At 35.5% G+C, this 18,203-nt stretch overlaps 3 protein-coding genes across 8 annotated transcripts; 1 reads left to right on the top strand and 2 right to left on the bottom strand.

Annotated features, from left to right (window-relative positions):
* Positions 1-765: 765 nt before the first annotated feature.
* On the top strand, positions 766-6,310 carry LOC105129898 (translation initiation factor eIF-2B subunit beta-like). The gene is made up of 11 exons (XM_011032150.1): positions 766-958; positions 1,061-1,121; positions 1,642-1,796; positions 2,224-2,505; positions 2,744-2,873; positions 3,575-3,679; positions 3,786-3,888; positions 3,968-4,093; positions 4,454-4,647; positions 4,868-4,962; positions 5,146-6,310. Exons 2-10 carry the CDS (start codon positions 1,069-1,071, stop codon positions 4,956-4,958), a joined length of 1,239 nt encoding a protein of 412 aa, XP_011030452.1. The 5' UTR covers positions 766-958; positions 1,061-1,068; the 3' UTR covers positions 4,959-4,962; positions 5,146-6,310.
* Positions 6,231-7,211, bottom strand: PRPL28 (Ribosomal L28 family). Its single transcript, XM_011032151.1, has 2 exons — positions 6,871-7,211; positions 6,231-6,599 (listed from the first exon to the last, which is right to left on the bottom strand). Exons 1-2 carry the CDS (start codon positions 7,097-7,099, stop codon positions 6,367-6,369), a joined length of 462 nt encoding a protein of 153 aa, XP_011030453.1. The 5' UTR covers positions 7,100-7,211; the 3' UTR covers positions 6,231-6,366.
* Positions 7,212-7,737: 526 nt separating this feature from the next.
* Positions 7,738-16,800, bottom strand: LOC105129896 (RNA-binding (RRM/RBD/RNP motifs) family protein). Of its 6 annotated transcripts, XR_843150.1 has the most exons (11): positions 16,535-16,800; positions 14,458-16,321; positions 14,178-14,315; positions 11,112-11,183; positions 10,268-10,309; positions 9,974-10,063; positions 9,671-9,778; positions 9,481-9,573; positions 9,266-9,345; positions 8,367-9,173; positions 7,738-8,262 (listed from the first exon to the last, which is right to left on the bottom strand). XR_843150.1 is itself a non-coding variant. In XM_011032144.1 (10 exons), the coding sequence occupies exons 2-10, from the start codon at positions 15,862-15,864 to the stop codon at positions 8,444-8,446; spliced, it is 2,760 nt and encodes a 919-aa protein (XP_011030446.1). In that variant the 5' UTR covers positions 15,865-16,321; positions 16,535-16,800; the 3' UTR covers positions 7,738-8,443. The 6 variants fall into 6 exon arrangements, 5 of the variants coding, with proteins under 5 accessions (XP_011030446.1, XP_011030447.1, XP_011030448.1 ...); XM_011032144.1 differs by having other exon boundaries at positions 7,738-9,173; XM_011032145.1 differs by having other exon boundaries at positions 7,738-9,173; positions 14,458-16,011.
* Between the last annotated feature and the right edge of the window lie 1,403 nt (positions 16,801-18,203).

Here is an 18,203-nt window from a genome sequence, read left to right as displayed (position 1 = left end):
TCGGCAAGGCCCAGCCTACTCCCCCTTGCAGAATTTATCTGCTTTGAACCTTTTGCCCTTATGATTTTGTTTCTAGCAGTCCATGGCCTCAAAACACATTCTACAAAGTTAGGTGCTCATTGTCTTAATTAGCCCTAACTCTAGATATTCTTTTCTCGATATGAGATATTACAATCCTCCCTTCTTAAAAACGAGTCGTTCTCAGCTTTAATACTATATGTAAGGTCTAGCTCACTCTTCCTTATAATATTATTCGTTTTGGGTCTTTTGCCCTTACAGTTTTGTTTTTAGAAATCAACGATCCCAAAGCATGTTTTACAAGGTTGGATACCCAATATCTTAATAAGCTCTGGTTCTGAACACTCTTCTCTCAATGTAAGATATCATAGTTTTATTCAAAAAAATATTGATGATATAGATTTAATAGTTTTTTAATCTATGGTGTAATTAATAAAAAAAAATCTCCACTCTCCTCTAATTTATGAATTTTACTCAACCAATACATGTGTTTTATTTTTCTGAAGCGTGATTTGCTTTTTAAATATTTGGTTTTGATTCATTTAAATTATAATTATAATTAATAAAATATACAAAATATGATTTATGAGCGCTCTGTGCGGTCCGGTTTATTGTAAGTTGTGCCCACAAATTAAATAACGTTTCACTTTAAGAAAAAACAAAAAACGGAAAGAAACGTAACTAATTGTGACGATTTAGGAAACATGGATCCGAGAAGAATATCCTTAAAACTAGTTTAGATTTGTTTAGAGGAATTAGGCTGTTCCTATTTTTGCTAGGTAAGGTCGGGATCTTTTATTTTAAGTTCAAGCAATTAAAAGAAATCGTAATTAAAAAAAAAAGGATTGAAATTCTTAAACCCTACTTAAAAATTCAAAGTCTCCTCGCCATAAACCCTAAGACTATTTTCTTTTATTATCTTTTAGGGTTTTAAGAACAGGTACATGCGCTTAACTTTCAATCAGTTTCGACGTTTTGTTTTTTTCCTTTACATGTCTTGTTTTCCGAAAAAAACATATTTCTTATTATTGTCGTGATTTAGGCCTAAACATGCCAGGCACTCAGATTCTTGTGAACGAGCTTGTCACCAAGCTTAGAAAACGGTGAGTTCAACTTTGTCTTTAATTTCCATGTTTATTATTATTGTTGTTGTTATTTTGCTAATTACACACGAATGTGATACTATATCACATAAATTTGTCAACAGTAATGTGATGTACATATAAATTTTAGGAAGAAGGGTTATTTTTGTCATCCATGGTTTGTGGCATGGTATATATCATAGATCACAGGCTCGTATGAGCATGCATGAATTTGTGGTGATTTTGACGTTCTTGATGATATTTGTGAGGAACTACTGCACATGTTGAACTTTAATTAGGTTGTTCTTGGACATGAATACTTATGATGTAATATGTAGCCTAGCGGAGAAGAGTTCAGACTCAACAGTATGTTCCCTTTTAAAATTCCATGTTAGACTCTTGTTAGGTACAAACAATTCCATAGATCATCAGACTTGGGCAAAGTTAGTCGGGACTTGGCTCGGATACCTGTGCTAATCCAAGAAAAAAGTTTTCTTTCTTTGTTGTATGTTTTTTTTTTCTTTTATCTCTGTGGTGGCAGGAAGGTGGAGGGTTCACAGGCAACTGCTCTTCTGACAGCGGAGTTGCTTCGGTCAGTCATATCCCAGCTGAAGATGCCACAAACCAACCGGGCTGAAACTCTCATTGAAGCTGTAAAAAGTGTGGGGGAGCAGCTCGTTGCTGCCAATCCTGTTGGTATGCTTACAGTTTTCTTCTGTAAATTCCTCATCGGGTTTGTTGAGATAGAAGTGATTAAAAAGATGAATTGTGGTCTCGATGATGCCTTTTGTAGACTTCTGAAAGAAAAGTACAGGTTTTGAATTCCATTCCTCTACAATCAAGAATATTTTTCTTCCTTTAGGAAGCAATATTGGTTTATAGGCATAGATGAATATAAGAAGTGTACTGGTGGAAAGCTCAGGACAATTGAAGAGCTCCCTTGTCACTTTAAGAGTGAGGATTAGGCACTATAAACTATAAAAATAACATGATTCCCCCCTGCGAGTAATAAGCACTCTAATTGTTTATCCAGCACAACTTCAAAGGTCTGGAGTTATGTGGTAGCTTATCAGGTCTTCTTTGGTATATTTATAATGAAAATGTTGTATGAACGGCCTTGCAGAGCTTGCTGTTGGGAACATTGTAAAGCGGGTTTTGCACGTAATTAGAGAGGAGGATTTTTCACTTACGACAAATGCTCTTAGAGGACTGGTATCATCTGCTGGCGGTGATAGCAGGGATACTGCTGAACAGAGAGATTTCCGAGCTCAAAATGTGGCTGCTGTTGCTGCAGGACCTCCATCGCGCCCCCCTTCATTGCATTCCCTTCTAGACCGCACACCTCATTCGGCAATAGCTCACCGCTCTTCCTATATTGTAGATTCTTTCGAAGGAAATGGAAAATGTAAGCTGCTATATGCTTAAAGCTTAGGTTAAAAACCCCCCACACATATTTTTTTCTGCCTTGAACATTTTCCCAATATTATTCTAAGTTCGATAATTACAGATTTCAAGAATGAAAATGTTTTCAATTTTGCCGAACCTCATTTATCAGAGAGAAATACAATGGTCTCTAGCAAAAGCAGCATTCACTTCAAAGCATTTTTGGGTTTTGGTGTGTAATGGCATGTTATCCCTTGCAGCAGCCGATAGAAACACAGAGATCTGGAAATTGAAGCATGATGTGATGCGGGCAGTTAATGAACTCATCGAAGATATAAACAGTTGCCACGAACAGATTGCAGAACATGCAGTGGAGCTTATTCATCAAAAGTATATATTATCACCACTCCATAACATTTTCTATCTCAAGATGCTTCACGTTATTACCTTAAGACTGTTTCCTCCCAAGCATATTATTGATTTCAACTATACTGCTTTAGACACTCTGGGTCTGGGCAAAAGAAGTTACATAATCCGGTTTTAACCAGTTTATTTAAGTTTTCCAAGATCTAATATGGAAGCATAAAAAGAATGATAAACTCGTAGTCAGATTTTCTCATTTCATCTTTCAGAAGATTGTATAGCTTACCTTCTTGTTTGATTCATTATATCATCGCACTTTGTATAGCATTGCCCCATAAAGGGGATTTTGGTCTAGTAGATTGAATTTGTGAATCTTCATTTTATCAGATTTTAAGTGCCATTGGTTCCTTCCCTGAGTTTCAGTGCTTGAACAAGTAGTACATATGGTAACACTGAGAAATCTGTTTGATATTTTCCAATACAATGCTGCAAAAGTACCCTGAAACTTGAGTCATCAGATAGGCTGACGGTGCATCTTAAAGCCTTTAAAAGAGTGTATTCTTAAAGAGAACTCGCTTGCTTATTCATTTTAACTTTTTATGTTAATAACTGGTCTTATATCTATTTCTTTAGCCTGAATTTCTCCTCGCTGAACAATCTTGCCTGCTTATATTTGTCACAGCCCTTTAATGTTTGCATTAGTTTTAACTATTTGTAATAATTTTCAGTGAGATTATTTTAACTTTTGGTCGTTCAAGAACTGTGAGGGAATTCCTATGTGCTGCAAAAGATAAAAGATCTTTTCAGGTTTTTGTTGCTGAAGGAGCTCCAAAGTACGTAGAAATCTTAATGTGAAAGCAACATAAATAGTCTCCCGCCTCACTCCTTTCATTGAGTATTTAATCTCCCTTTCCTTAATGATTCATTTCTATAAATTAGGTATCAGGGGCATGCCCTTGCAAAAGACCTCGTAGCAAGAGGCTTACAGACTACACTGATTGCTGATTCTGCAGTTTTTGCAATGATTTCTCGAGTGAACATGGTAATTGCCAGCTTCAAATGCCTTGCTCTTTCATTGATGAATATAATTTAGCTGCCTAAAATTGGGACTTCTGGTAAAGGTTGTAGTTGGAGTTCATGCCGTGATGGCTAATGGAGGCGTCTTAGGTCCTGTTGGGTTGAACATGGTTGCACTTGCTGCCAGGAAGCATGCTGTTCCATTTGTTGTGGTTGCTGGTACTCATAAGGTATGCTAACAAAAACATCCTATTGGATAGAACATTTATTCTTTGGAGATTTTCCATTAGCATTCCTTGATCTGCTAAAGCATAAATTTTTTTTTTTTTTAAATTAATATCGCAAAGCTTCTCGCTTTAAAAATTTAAAAAAAAAAATTAATATCGCAAAGCTTCTCGCTTTATAGAAGAGCAAGTCTGAAGCCTTCACATGAAACTGTCCAAATGGTAACAATCCATACAAAATCAATGCCTATCTGTGTGTTCATGCTCAAAACTGTCCTGCAAATTCTCAATCCTTACGAATTTTGCTTTGACTCAGATATTACCTGTTTGCTTTTTGTTGATAATGCTGTCTTATTTATCTGGCAGTTGTGTCCATTATATCCGCAAAATCCACAAGTCTTGCTAAATGAAATGAGGTGTCCATCAGAACTGTTGCAATACGGGGAATTCTCAGATCGCTTGGACTTCAGCATTGGCAGCGGCACTCCTCTACTTAATGTTGTCAATCCTGCATTTGATTATGTGCCACCAGAGCTTGTCAGTCTTTTCATTACCGACATGTACGACCATTCTAAGTGTTAGGAAGCAAGCTTGTTCTTCTTTTTCTTGGGAAATTAGCTTCTCTATCTCCAATTATCACCATTACGAAACAAATTGGCAAAAGTTTAACTGGATTGTCTGTTGTACAGTTTTATTCTTTTAATTGTAACTATGTTGTGTTCTTATTATTAGAAACGGCTTGTGTGTGTTTTTAAGTACTGATCATTCTTTACGCTGCAGAGGAGGATATAACCCGTCATTCATGCACCGGCTCATTGCTGATTATTACTCTGCTGACGATGTGAATCTGCCAAAGAAAACCACTTCTTGAAAGGGTGAGTTTTCTTTCAATGTAGGATAAGGTTTTTTTTTTTTTATCCTTTTCTGTGCTTGTTAAGTTACTTGCAAAGGCTGTGGAGAAGTTTTCAAGATGTTTTTGTAGTTTACCAGATTCTAGAATAACAATATCGTTTCTTGTGTTTACTGAAATTGACCACCTGGTATTTCTACTTTTGCAGGCATGACTGAGATCTTGATGCAGACTTTTGGAAACTGAAATGATAGCTTAATCAGGTTTCTTTACCCGAAGAAAAAAATAGCATTCAAAATTTAAAATTTAGGTTTTTTTCTTCTTTTTTTCTCTTCTTTTGGCTCTTGATGATGATACTAATCGATTGACAAGAAGGCGAAAAAGGAACCTGAATAGATTTCTTTCCATTTGGCAAAATATGTGGCAACAGATTTAAAATATAGCAATACATTGTTGCCGTAGGGAAGTTTTCGGTAGAGAAGTGACTACCTGCAATACCGAAGTTCCAAACTCTAAAAAAGTGAGATCCATCGGCTGAGAACAGTGTAATTTATAATTAACCCAACAAAAGCATTAGTTTTGGTATTGCAATTTTGGTATTATTGAACTGCTCGTGCAGTGCTTAGAGGCATCAAATACTCTCAGAATGACTTCATTTTGATACCGTGTCAGCTCTGAACTGATGAATTGTCGTAGAAGAGGGTGATGACGCTATTGCAAAACTCTCACCTTGTATAAGATGTAATGGTGTCATGAGAAGCTTGCTAGAAGGGAACTGATGCTCAAGTGCAAACACGAGATGGGATCAAATTTTCGTTTTATTTTCATTCACCATTTCTTTTTCAAGGTTCCTCTATCTCTTGGGTGCTCTTTTCTCGGTTAAGTAGCTTCTCTACACTGCTACCTGCATGGGAATGGAACGGGAGCACATGGCTGGATTTGGATATTACATGATCAGAAAAGATATCCGGCCATGGCTCAATGAGTCCGGATTGCATCGATTGGATATCACGGTATCTGGTCCGAAATGTTGCAAAAAATACTCGCACCTAGATTGCTTTCTTTTTCAAAATTAAAGCAATCAGTCATCCATCCACTTCCAATGATGGCAAAATGCTTGAGCACTGGAAAGAGAAAAGGAAGAACCATCTAGCCTGAAATTTGAGAACCTATTCTGAAAATTTCAAGAACACTAATATAATCTACAACTAAGATTATGTGAAACTATTCTGCATTTCCTGATAGAGGAATCAATACCATTTTAGATATAAATGAAAAGCCAGAGCACATGAATAAAGAGAAATTGCCAGCTTGTGATATGTAAAGATGGTATCACTGATTTCAGGGAAGAATTCAAAAGGACAGGGGGTGAATAACAGAAAACCAAAATATACCATCAACTGGAAACAAAACCACAAGGCCCAATTTATTACTTTTTGCGAAGATCTATGCCAGCCTTCTTAGCAACAGCATCCAATCCGTTCTTTTCTATAGTCTTTAACGCTTTGGTTGACAATCGCAGCTTGACATAGCGCTTGCCAGCTTCCCACCACACCCTCTTGTACTGCAAGTTGACAAACTGCAACTTCTTGGTCTTGTGGTTTGAAAATGAAACTTTGTTTGCCCTGTTTGCTTTCTTCCCGGTAAAGGGACAAATTCTACCTGCCAAAAACAAAAGAAAAAAACGAATCACATAACAGAATTAATCAAAATCTAAACCGCTGTAATATAGCAAGCACCAACCGAGTCCCATGTACATGAAGAACAAAAATCAAATAAGCAAGGACTAGCTCTGCCCCGTATCAGACATTAGCAATGCTGGGTGGCTTTAATCCAAAAAAAAATAAAAAACGCCATGTCTATGAAAACAAATCAAAACTTTTATTAAATAATCTAGAACAAACGAAAACAAGAGAAAGAGAGGAAATTTTACGGGCGATGACAGGTTGGAGAGCGGGAGAGAAAGGAGCGGAGAGTGGTTTTGGTGGGTTGTAGGAAATTCTGATGCCACTCAACTGAGAAGTAACAAACCCTATCTCTGAAACCGAAACCAGACTAGTCTTCGAAATAGATAGCTGCTGTGTTTTGCGGAAGCATTTACTGTTTCCAAGCAACACTCCTCCTCCAACGCCAATCCCTACCCCTATTGCTGTTGTTGCCATTGTCTTCTTCTTCTGTGTTTCCTTTTGCTTATTGCTTGTTATCTTCTCTCAAATTGGCAGAAACGGATAACATGTATTGAGTAGCAGCAGCAGCTTCTTCATTTGAGGCCTCTTGTTTTTCTTTCCTCTTCGTATTTGATGGACGGTGTGTGTATTCTCTTGGGTTGGGTTGGGCTGGGTTAGGGACCATCAACCTTCTCACTCGGGCTGGGCTACACGAGGCCCAAAAATGGGCAATGAAATTCATACTTTTGGCAATATTAAATATATTATCACATAACTATCTTTTAACAAAATTACAAAACAAAGAAATGATTAAAAAAATCGTAAAATTTGTATTTTTTGGTGTTAATTTAAAAAACAATGGAAGCCCAAAAACAAAGAGAGGGGATAAACTCCTTTAACAGTCAAAATTATATGATGAACTAGGAAACATGATTGATCGAATTGCTATGTTATTATTGTATTTATTTTCCAATGAAAACCGATCAATTACATTGATAATATCATTAAATTTCATTATGCTTTGGTCCAACAATCTAATTAGATTAAGGTTTCTGTTTTTGTTCAAAACAGAAGCAAAAACATAGAGCTTAATTGTTTTGATTTTTACTTCTACAGAATAAGAACCTGTAACCAGTTGCGAAATTGCCAAATTTGTACTTCTACAGAAAAACAAGTGTACTTTTAAGAATGTGGCTCTTGAAAGTTTTGGTAACATGTTGGTAATACAAACAAGTTTTTCGTAGGGAAAACCACAAATGATAATACACAAACCCTAAATTCCTCTTCTTTTCTTTTCTTTTTTTGTTTCTGGGAGGGAAGGGTACCTTGGAAAACAGGAACCAGAACCATGGCAGTACGCTTCCCTCCTGTATCGCAAGCATTTACTTGATGAATTATCATCCCACTTTGGAATTAAGAGTTGAACCCTTGACCTTCAACGTACTTGTTGCATATGCAAGAAGATGAAAACTCCTTTAATAAAAGGAAAATATTACATTAGCAAATGACTCTTTCAGCCTTATCCTTCATGTATGTGCTCTACTAGCCCCATTACGTGAATGATCAATTCAATAGATCAACCTAGTTCAGACCAACCCAGATCCTCAAACTTTCAAACTCCAACCAGTGACTATGATTTCAGCATTTTGCAAGTTTCCCTGCAGTTCAAAAAACATGGTCTCCGACATGTCATATGGAAAAAGGTTGAGATTAAACAAAGGTTCAATCCTGATCCGAATGTCAAAAAGGGTGGGTGTTTTACCAGGCATGAACAGAAAATCCCCTCGTCAGTCTGCATGCACGTGGTTTTCCCATTAGTTCATGGCATCTACTAAACAATCATTTTGGGAATCTGGCAAGGTAAATATCAAGAGGAACATATTCCACCACCACAGCACGGTCATCAAATAACCTTCCATGTAAACAATGTGCTGCCATGCATGCGGCTTCTGTTCTTCTGAACTCCACAAAAACACATCCTGGCTCAAAAATGAGTCCAAGATTACAATCCTGTTCCTTGCAATCTCCCTTCTCAATCGAATTTGGTTTCATTTCCAGGCTATCATTCACAAAAGCTTTTTCAACATCTCCACTGACTTCCTCCGGATTTAACTCTTCTCCAGCCATTAATTTGTTATCTCCCACCTCCTTCAAATTCAAATCTTCTCCAGCTTTTGATTTGTTTTCCACATGGACTCCCTCAATTTCAATGTCATCAGTGACCTTGTCGACATTGCTGTCTGACACATCTTGAGGGGGTTCTTGAGAATCGGATGAACTCTTGCATGCTAAGTCTTGAACAGCCATATCACTGTCAACCTGACCTGGTTGGCATGGCTCTTCCTCCATGACATCACTTGCTGGTTTATCATCACCAATGCTGTTGCCTTCCATAAACTTTTGGTCAATAGATCCGCTGATGTTCCTTGTTCTAGGATTTGTACCATCACAACCTAAGCTTTGTGTAGCTTCAGTAGATACCGTATCATCATTGAATTCACATGATTTTGAAGTAGATATGGTAATTGCAGCATACTTGACAACATTAATGGATTTAACAGAGCCAAACCTGCAGGTTTGAGAGGTGAACATATATTCCAAACCATGATTCGAATTACTATAAAGTTAGAAACCAATAATGAAAAATTCGTTTACTCATACCTGGCACACTCTAAACGCACATCATCCAATACTTCTTCAACTTCCGTGTTAGATAGGGATGAAAGGCTTTCTGAATCAAACTATTTAATATTGAGAAAAGGACAAGGAAAAAATAGATTGTTAAAAAAAAAAAATATCAATCCAAAATAAAGTTTAAATATAGAAACATGAAAGAATTGCCAAAATAATATATAACAAGAAACATAATACCATACCACATTTTTAAGCTTTAAGACTTCTGTAGGCTTCTCAAGAAGTGCCTTTGCATGCTGAGAGATCTGGCCAAATTGTGGATTTCCATCACTTCCCTAAAATGTGGTGCTTCTATGTTAGTTCCCATTACCAAGTGATGCATAGAGTTGATATTGAATTTTCAGTAGAGGAATCAGGGTGGTGAGGAACTACCGAGGAGGATGCATTTGGAACAGCTCGAATGGCAGTTATTACTTGGCCTCCTAACTTCATACCATTGAGACCCGCACAAGCCTTGAAAGTAATCGATTTGTCTGCATACTGATATCAAGAGTATAGATCAGTTATTTGACGGTCAAGGTCAGGAGAAAGGGAGGATTAAGTTACAAAGAAAACAATAATGAACAAAGAAGCACAGTAAAATTCATGTAAAGGTGAACCCTAAGTGTTCTAACATCACAGTGGTATGCCTCTCTTGAAGCAAATGTGAGCAACAGCACAAATATGCTATATTACCTCTAGGAAGGCAAATGGCTCATCAGAATCTTTACTATTCTCAAACTGGTATGCCTTCAGAGGTCCAAAGGCACTAGCAATCTCCATGAGCTATAAAAGCAGCAAGAACATCGATGTCACTTACAGAACTGAGGAAATTGGAGAAATGGAAATAAAATAAAGGATATGGAAGGCGGAAAGGGTGTAGGAATTTTGCAGAGAGATGGAGAAGCGTATGGAAATGCAGGAACCCTAGAGGCCATTCTCTGAAGGAACACTATACACAAAGAATTGAAAATTTTAGCGTCAAATTACCATTTTAGAAGAAAGAACCTTTGAAATTCCACCAATGAAAATCTGCACAAATAACTCAAAACAGAAAAATAAGCACAAAATTGTAAATATAAATCAAAGCAAGTAGCATAACAGGTAACTAGATACAAGCAATAGAGACTCACAACAAGATAAAATTACATTCAATAATAATGAAAATCCAACCAGTAAAAATAATAAGAAATAAACACAAAGGAGGTGGTGATTACATGTGGATTAAAGCAAGGAACAGTTCCTTTCAGGTCTACAACTGAAGGACAAAAATAAAAGCGTGGCTAAATCAGTTTAACCCTGTAAAGTCTCAAGTCCCAGCTACACACCAGTTGTTTTATCAGTTAAGCTACTAGCTTAGCAAGAGCAGCGGTGAATAGGGTTTTAAGCACAAGCTATTTTATAAGTAAAACAATTCACTGCAATTAAATTATATTGGGACCTCCTTTTTCACCTTAAAGTTCCCCTGTCCCTCCCCATGTGGTCACTAACTCCTGAAATTTGTCTCACCCATGTGGTAGAAGAAAGCATTTTTCTGTGAATGCTGAAAATCATCTTTTCAAATATTAGAAAAGGAAAGAGGTGGGGGGCACAAAGAAAAATTTATGTTCATCAGTTAATGTCATTAACAAGGAATTTCTTGAACTTCCATTGGAAACACATACAAACTGAAAATTGCCACTCGAGGTTCACAATTAAATTTAAAAAAAAAAAGTTATAAGAAAGAGGAAATGAAAACCCTAGCTTTTTGTTCATGCCAGAGGACCAGAAAAGACCTGGCTAACTGGAAGTTAAAGCAAACATAAAAATCAGTTATAAGGATGATGGTGCACACCTTGTGAGGTGAATCCTTAACAATATCACCAATTGCATCAATTGCAGCTGCTGATTTTTCTAGTTCACCAGTCTGCATGAAAATAGCAACTGTCTGAAAACCTGCTACATGGATAATAACCACAATATACCTCAGAAAAAGCAAAGAAGAAGCTGAAAGCATCAATGGAACAAAAAAATAGCTTCTGTTTACAATACACAAATTCAACCAACGAGTATAAAATCAAACAGATTTCATGAAAACTGAGGATACAATAGGAGGCAATAAATAAAATGTAATCCATATATTCTGATTTAATAGCACCAAATGCGCGAGATTTTTTCTGTTTTACAGTACCCATTCCATGATCAAAAGGCTTATATCTCTAAAAAAGTTCAAATGCAATGATAATCAAGGTGAGAGACTGTGTATGCCACAGAAACAGTACTTTGAGATCAAGATTGAACCTGCATATTGGTTTGTTTCCAGCAAATATAGAGCAAACCAATTATGTCATCAGCCCTGCTTTCATCTATGGCAGACATGATGCCAGAATTAACATAATAGAGAAATAATGATACAAGAACATCAAAATAGTTACTCGATGGAATGAAATATCCTTTTAGTCAAAACTATGAACTTCTAATTGTTAGATCTTGATCCCTTCAATAAACATTTTGTACCATATCTCTCATGTTTTCTCTAAATTTCTGTTAAGGCAAGAAATATACAGAATTGAACTTAAAGAAGAGAAGTTAACATCAATAAAAGAATGTGCAAAACCATGCCAATGTTATGAGGAGAATATTTAGCAGACAACATCATGCCACTCAAAAACTATAATGTAAGTAAATATGCTGGGAAAATTCAGAGTTGATAACAGAGAATGACAGAACTATCCTATATATATATATATATATATATATATATATATATATATATATATATATATATATACACCTTAAAGCATTATTGAATTAGCACATTAAATACATAACATACAGCACTGCATTTCCTTAGACGAAAAAATTACTGTTTGAGCAGCCTAGATCAGTAGCCCAAAACCAATGCCAGAGAAAGAAGCACCATCAAACTCGTCACTACACCTGGATATCTTCTTATTTAGGAGACAGCTTCATCACCATCCAGTACGTGAAATACCACACACCCAATATAAACATCCTATTTAAGAGATTCCAACATGACAGTCAGAATAAATCTCATGTAACTAGGCAAACAGAATATTCCATGTGCAATATAAAGTTTGTGAAGTTACAGAAACAGTTCCTATGTTAAATTTGTGGACAATCTTGCTTTGCTTCCGCAGAGCTAGCAAAATCTAAGGAGTCTATGAAAACCAACGACAAAATCATGCAAGATCTCACAATTATGAGGCCCTCGCCTATATGATAAGGACTAAGAAATCTTCCATAACCCACAATTTTGAATATACCAAAACCAGAAAATCCTGAACTAGACAACTCCATAAAGTATAGCTCCTGTGTTTGGTATTTGTATATGACACAAGGGTTCATTTTATCTAAATACATACTTTTATACGAGTAGCACAGAAACTTTTAGGGATGGTCTAATATTCAAGGCACACATCTCAAAATAGTTTCCAGAATACAGTCCACTAGTTGATAGCACTGATACCCAGTGAACTGCAAACTACTGCAATTACATACAGCACAAGCTCACTTCACTGTAGAATGGAAGCCGGCTCCTCTCACATGGATGTGGGATCTGTTGGTAGTTGTCACAAGCGAGACCCATGTGCATGTGAGAGGAAGCAAGTAAACTCCGAGAGCATGCTATAATTTTAACCAAAACAGTCAAAAAGAGTAACCGCAAGTGTTACAACTCCCCATTTATAAATGATGGGAAGAATAAGAGAGTAATAACTTCATATCAGGAGCCACCTCTTTCTTGGTTAACCCAATATTATTTGGCCTACAAATAGATTGACCATTGATAGTTGCATTAAACTTCATCTTTTTGAAAGCCGTTAGATACAAAAGATCAATAAAATACTAAATGCATACAACAAATACACAATAATGAATTGCAGGTTCAAGAGCAAGTAATGCATCTGAGAGCAAAACTGTCACAGGAGTTAGATAAATGCCGAAACCTCTCTTTCTGATCAGTTGTTGCATTATGTAAGTTATAACTAATTTTCTGTGCAATATTTTACAAACAGTTAGATGCATTGAATTCATTCTCTTGTTAACCAATGCAACCAACTTTATAAGTTGTTGGCTTGGTAAACACCCATTTGCAAAGAAATAATACCATTCTTGCAAAATGATTGTTCAGGCGCAGGTAAAATATTTGCAGACAAGATTAACTAGTAGAATCATAACCTGACATTTTAAGCCTAAAATCTACAGTGAATAAATACATGCCATGTGTGTGTATATATATATCAAACCCTAGTCATAAAAATCCATCTTTCTCAATTACTCTGAAAGAACAACAATAGCATGCAATCAATCATCTAAAAGGTCACGCCTTAATATCATTTTAAACAGCACACTGGCATAAACCGAGCTCACCACTGCAGCACTCCTCGCTTCAAAGTAATTTAGGAAAATATCAATCGTGTCTTAAGATTTGATTCTGATCACCATGCAGGCTGGAACAGATTACAGAGAACTTGGCTTTTCTACTGTCATTTCCTTATAGCTAATAAAACTATCTCTTGCAACTGATAAGGTTTCCAATTGACTAGACATAGGAATTGATGTACTATATGACTTGAGAAAAATAGAGCTCCAAAATACACAGATATACACATCATAACATCATAAGAACTTGCAGCAATTAGATTAAAGTTAGAAATTCTAGTGGAAAAGACAACTGACCTAAAAATAAATCATCACCAAAGAGAAACAGGGAAAAGAAATGATTGAAAAAGATCAAATCTATTTCTAGGCATCCAGACAGACCAATTAACTTCAAAATAGACAATACCAAAAAATTCCAAACAATAGCACCCCATGAATAAGCCAGAAAAACAATAAATCATAAATATTAGTGCAAAGCTATTAAACTTTAAAAGAAATGGAGGATGGTCATTCTTACTGCCACTTCAATGAAGTCTTTGGGCCGTCTGACTTTGATAATGGAGCCTGAGAAGGAACGGCCATCAAAAGAGAGAGCTGCTGAAGCATCCTCTGGAGTCAGAAATTCCACAAGAGCTTGGCCCTTTTCTTTTTGCATCTGCAGATAATATATGGTAAGACATGCCACAAGTCAATTGTAACCATACACTTGATACAAATAACATGGACATTATTCAATTGTAACCATACGCTTGATACGAATAACATGGACATTATTCAAATACAAATTAGAAACTTACAATGCAGCTTATACATGGTTGGGTTCCTTGGATATGATTGACGCCTGAAGAAATCAAAAAGTTATTAAGACAGTCCATCACAGCTTTCTCAGAGGCCGAAGCTGGAATGTTCTCCATATAAAGCCTCCTTATAGGATGGGTCGCTTGTGTAAGTTGAATGGATTCAGTGGAGACTTTCATAGCGGTTGACAGAGAACTGAGTGAAACCCCGGAAAGAGGCTTCATTGGAACTGAAACAACAGGAACAGCACTGACCACTTCATGTATATTTGAAGATGCAGTTTCGTTTGGTGATTGAAAATTAGAGAGAATCACAGCAGGAAAGACACTGCTTGTTTCTTCTGGTGCAAGGTCCCATTTAGCACTTTTCTTCTCTGGTGAGCGTTTAGTTGGGGAAGGAGTCTTAACAGCGGCCTCAGTTTTTCTCTTCCTTGGTGAATAGCCACCAAGCCCGCTTGCAAAGCCACCATGTCTCCTCTGATGCCTACTAGAACTACTGTTCGTAAGTTGGTTATTTTCAGCATCAGATTGTTGTCGTCCAGACCTTTCTTTGACAGAATGCGAGGACAATTCCACATGTTCTCTTTTGTGATAAGAACCATGTTTGTGTGCCCTTGGTGAGCGGGAAATAGACCTTCTATTTCTGTCCTCGTGCTCTCGGCTCCTTGATCGTCTCCTTTTCAGCCTTAATTCTTCATGATGATATTTTGAAGATTCCTTCCTTTCCTTTCTCTCGGAAGTTTCTAAATGATGCCCTTTTCCTAAATCATGTTTCTTTGCAGCATTCCTGTCTCTACTTTTATCATCAATACCATTCCTGTATTTTTCCTTTCTGTCTCTTTCAGATTTTCCTCTACTTTTGTCCACATGTCTATCTTTCTGCATGTCTCTTGAATGCTTCTTCACAGCTTCGCTTTCAGAAATATTGCTTGGCCGCTTATCAACTTTTCTCCTGTCGTGAATTTTTTCGTTAGTCTTTTCTTTAATTTCAGTTCTCATATCTTCGTTCATTTTGGACTTTGAATTTGTTTCTGAATCTCGAACATCTCTATCTCTGCCTTTGACTATATAATCCTCCTTCATGGAAACATTATCTTCTTTTTCTCTGTAACTCGCCTTGCCATGTTCCTCTGACAAGTGCTGTCGGAGACCAGTTGAAGATTCTTCATTGTGGCCATTACCCCTTTCAGATCTATGATCAGAAGCTTTCTCATTAATAACACCTCCTAATATATCTTTTAATTCTCCTTCCAAAATTTCAGATGCTTTCTTGTTTTTCCTAATGGACATAATCTCATCAAAGCTGAACGGTCTTGTCCGTGCAGCAGTTCCTTCATACTGGTGATCTTGAGACATCTCACTACTTCTTTCATACTTGTCTTTATGCCGACTGGATCTGCTCATCATGCCTGATACGAACTAACTAAAAACAGTGACTTCTGCGGCCCTAGGAGAGCATGGAAAAAAGCGAGCCTTGAAGTGTGAAAATTGTGGAGCATGCAGAAAAGCCAGTGAAACTCTGGCTGTTAGTAAAACAGTCGCTCTATAACTATCCTGAGCCCAGAGGAAAGATATGCACCAACATAAAGCAAGTATTTGTCGCTAATCCATGTGTTTTAACAATTGAAACCCTTGTGACAACAGATTGGGAAAAAACAATAACAGGGAGGGAGATTACAGGTTCAATACCAAGTAACAACTCTGAGGTAGGCACCTAACATTACGCATCCATTTATCAAACTATTGTTCAGTGGGACACTCCAAAATGCCATGAAGCCTAACACATTAACTACTGTTGGGCATTATATCAAAATCTTCCAGATACATACAGGTTTAACGAAGAATGAAGAGACTTCCAATAAATCTGAAAATAACACAGATTATTCCTAATATTAGACACTAATGCATGTGTTTTAACAAAGAATCAAAATCACCTTTCGAAAAACTTGCTTAAAATTCCTACACTAAACTCACCTTGATTAAGTTTGTTTCTAGAACAAAACAATATTCAGTCTAGATAATAGAAAAATAAGTTAAATTAAATATACTGCACGAAGAGGTTTGTTTGGAGACGTACCTAAATGGCAGTTAGCAGAGTGGAGAAGTCGGAGGATGGCGAATTGGAGGCGGAGGCGGAGGAAATAGTTAATTATGCTTAGTTACAGCCTACAAGTAGGAGGAGATGAGAGTTGTGCGGAGGAGATAGAAGAGACCTAAGGTAGAAGATGGCCACGAACAAACACCATATATTTGCAGTTTAAGATTAGGAGCCCAAAAAATGAGAAATAGAAGAACGAGGCGACGACCTATTAGGATCCCCTTCCCCTCCTTGTTGATTTCTCATGAATGACACGCCCCCCATTTGTTGCCTCGTGTCGTCGATATTACAACGATATATTTTTAATTTTCTTTCCTTTTCTTTTAATGTTGAAATATTTAAATCTTTAAGCTCTTAGCAAACCATCTAGAACAATTGATAAAAAAATGAATTTAATTTATTTCTAGAAAGTGCAATTTCTGAATTCAAATTAATTTTTTATTTCTTTTATAAGATGGACATGATATGAAAACATCTAAATTAGGGATGATAATGAAATTGTACAAAGATAAAAATTTTATATATCTACATCCAATAAAATAATAAAATAAGGTATATATCTACTTTTAATGACACAAGCAGCACATGCTATACTGTGAATCAAATTAAAAAATTAAATAAAAAAATCAAAATAACAAAAAATTATTTAATATTATTATTAAAATCAGTGCAATATATCAATTTTAAAATCCTCAAACTCAACTCTTTTATCTAGGAGGGATATAAAATCAAATTATTTGAGAGTTGTTTCAATGCGATCGACTCTACTTAACCTATTTAAAAGTATTTTGTCTTTTATATAAAAAAAATTTGAGGATAAAATTGATAAAAAATAATAAAAATAACAAAACAACATCTCAACTCAATTATTCACATAACACTGGTTTAAAATTAAGTCACTTAAAAATTTCTCAACATAATCTAATCAATTTAATTGACCCTTAAGTAAATTGATTGACCGTTAAAAAAAATTTAAAAATGAAATTGATTTAACATAAAGAATATTATGACGAGTAAATCTTTAAACACTTGTAAAAAAAAATATATATTTTTTATCGATTACTAGTGTCAAAATCATAAATTAACTCATAAAATCGTATGATTTTACAAGTCAAGATGTATCTAACATGTAAAATCAAACTAAAAACTAGTAAAATCTGTGAAATTCCATCGAGCTCGATAAAATTGATACTAACAATTTGTATCTTAACATTTTCATTATTCCAAATTTCAAGCTCGATAAAATTGATAAACTCAAAACCAATTTTATGAGTTTAAAATAAATATGGAATTATACGATCTAACAATTTATATCTTAACATTTTCATTATTCCAAATTTATATATCATAAAACTTGTGCAATCTAATTTTTTATTATAATTTTGATCATAAATATTATAATTTTTTTAATAATATAAATCATTTTTGGATTTTATTTTTGTAAAATAAAATTATCTAATCATATTCTTATATATTATTAATTAATATATATATTATTAACATATTAATTGATATATTTTTCTATTTTAGCTTGCAAATATATAAAATAAAAATTATAAATTAATATGATTGACTCTTTTGAAGTAATTAATGTTAAATAACCTATTAAAATTTAAAAAAACTCATTTAAATAAGTCAATTTGTCTAA

Source organism: Populus euphratica, unplaced genomic scaffold (assembly GCF_000495115.2).
Source record: "Populus euphratica unplaced genomic scaffold, PopEup_1.0 scaffold17.1, whole genome shotgun sequence".
NCBI lineage: Eukaryota > Viridiplantae > Streptophyta > Magnoliopsida > Malpighiales > Salicaceae > Populus > Populus euphratica.
The sequence above is the reverse complement of the archived record's forward strand: the minus strand, read 5'-3'. Positions and strand labels throughout refer to the sequence as shown.

Bases quoted from the DNA above. Each gene is read 5' to 3' on its own strand.
- PRPL28 (XM_011032151.1), bottom strand. From the start codon at position 7,099: ATGGCAACAACAGCAATAGGGGTAGGGATTGGCGTTGGAGGAGGAGTG. The intron at 6,600-6,870 runs GTAAAATTTCCT...TGTTTTTGGCAG, and splicing joins TCTCCAACCTGTCATCGCCC to GTAGAATTTGTCCCTTTACC.
- LOC105129896 (XM_011032144.1), bottom strand. From the start codon at position 15,864: ATGATGAGCAGATCCAGTCGGCATAAAGACAAGTATGAAAGAAGTAGT. The intron at 14,316-14,457 runs GTAAGTTTCTAA...TATTATCTGCAG, and splicing joins AACCATGTATAAGCTGCATT to ATGCAAAAAGAAAAGGGCCA. The intron at 9,346-9,480 runs GTATGGTATTAT...AATATTAAATAG, and splicing joins TCTTAAAGCTTAAAAATGTG to TTTGATTCAGAAAGCCTTTC.
- LOC105129898 (XM_011032150.1), top strand. From the start codon at position 1,069: ATGCCAGGCACTCAGATTCTTGTGAACGAGCTTGTCACCAAGCTTAGA. The intron at 2,506-2,743 runs GTAAGCTGCTAT...TATCCCTTGCAG, and splicing joins TTTCGAAGGAAATGGAAAAT to CAGCCGATAGAAACACAGAG. The intron at 3,889-3,967 runs GTAATTGCCAGC...CTTCTGGTAAAG, and splicing joins TGATTTCTCGAGTGAACATG to GTTGTAGTTGGAGTTCATGC.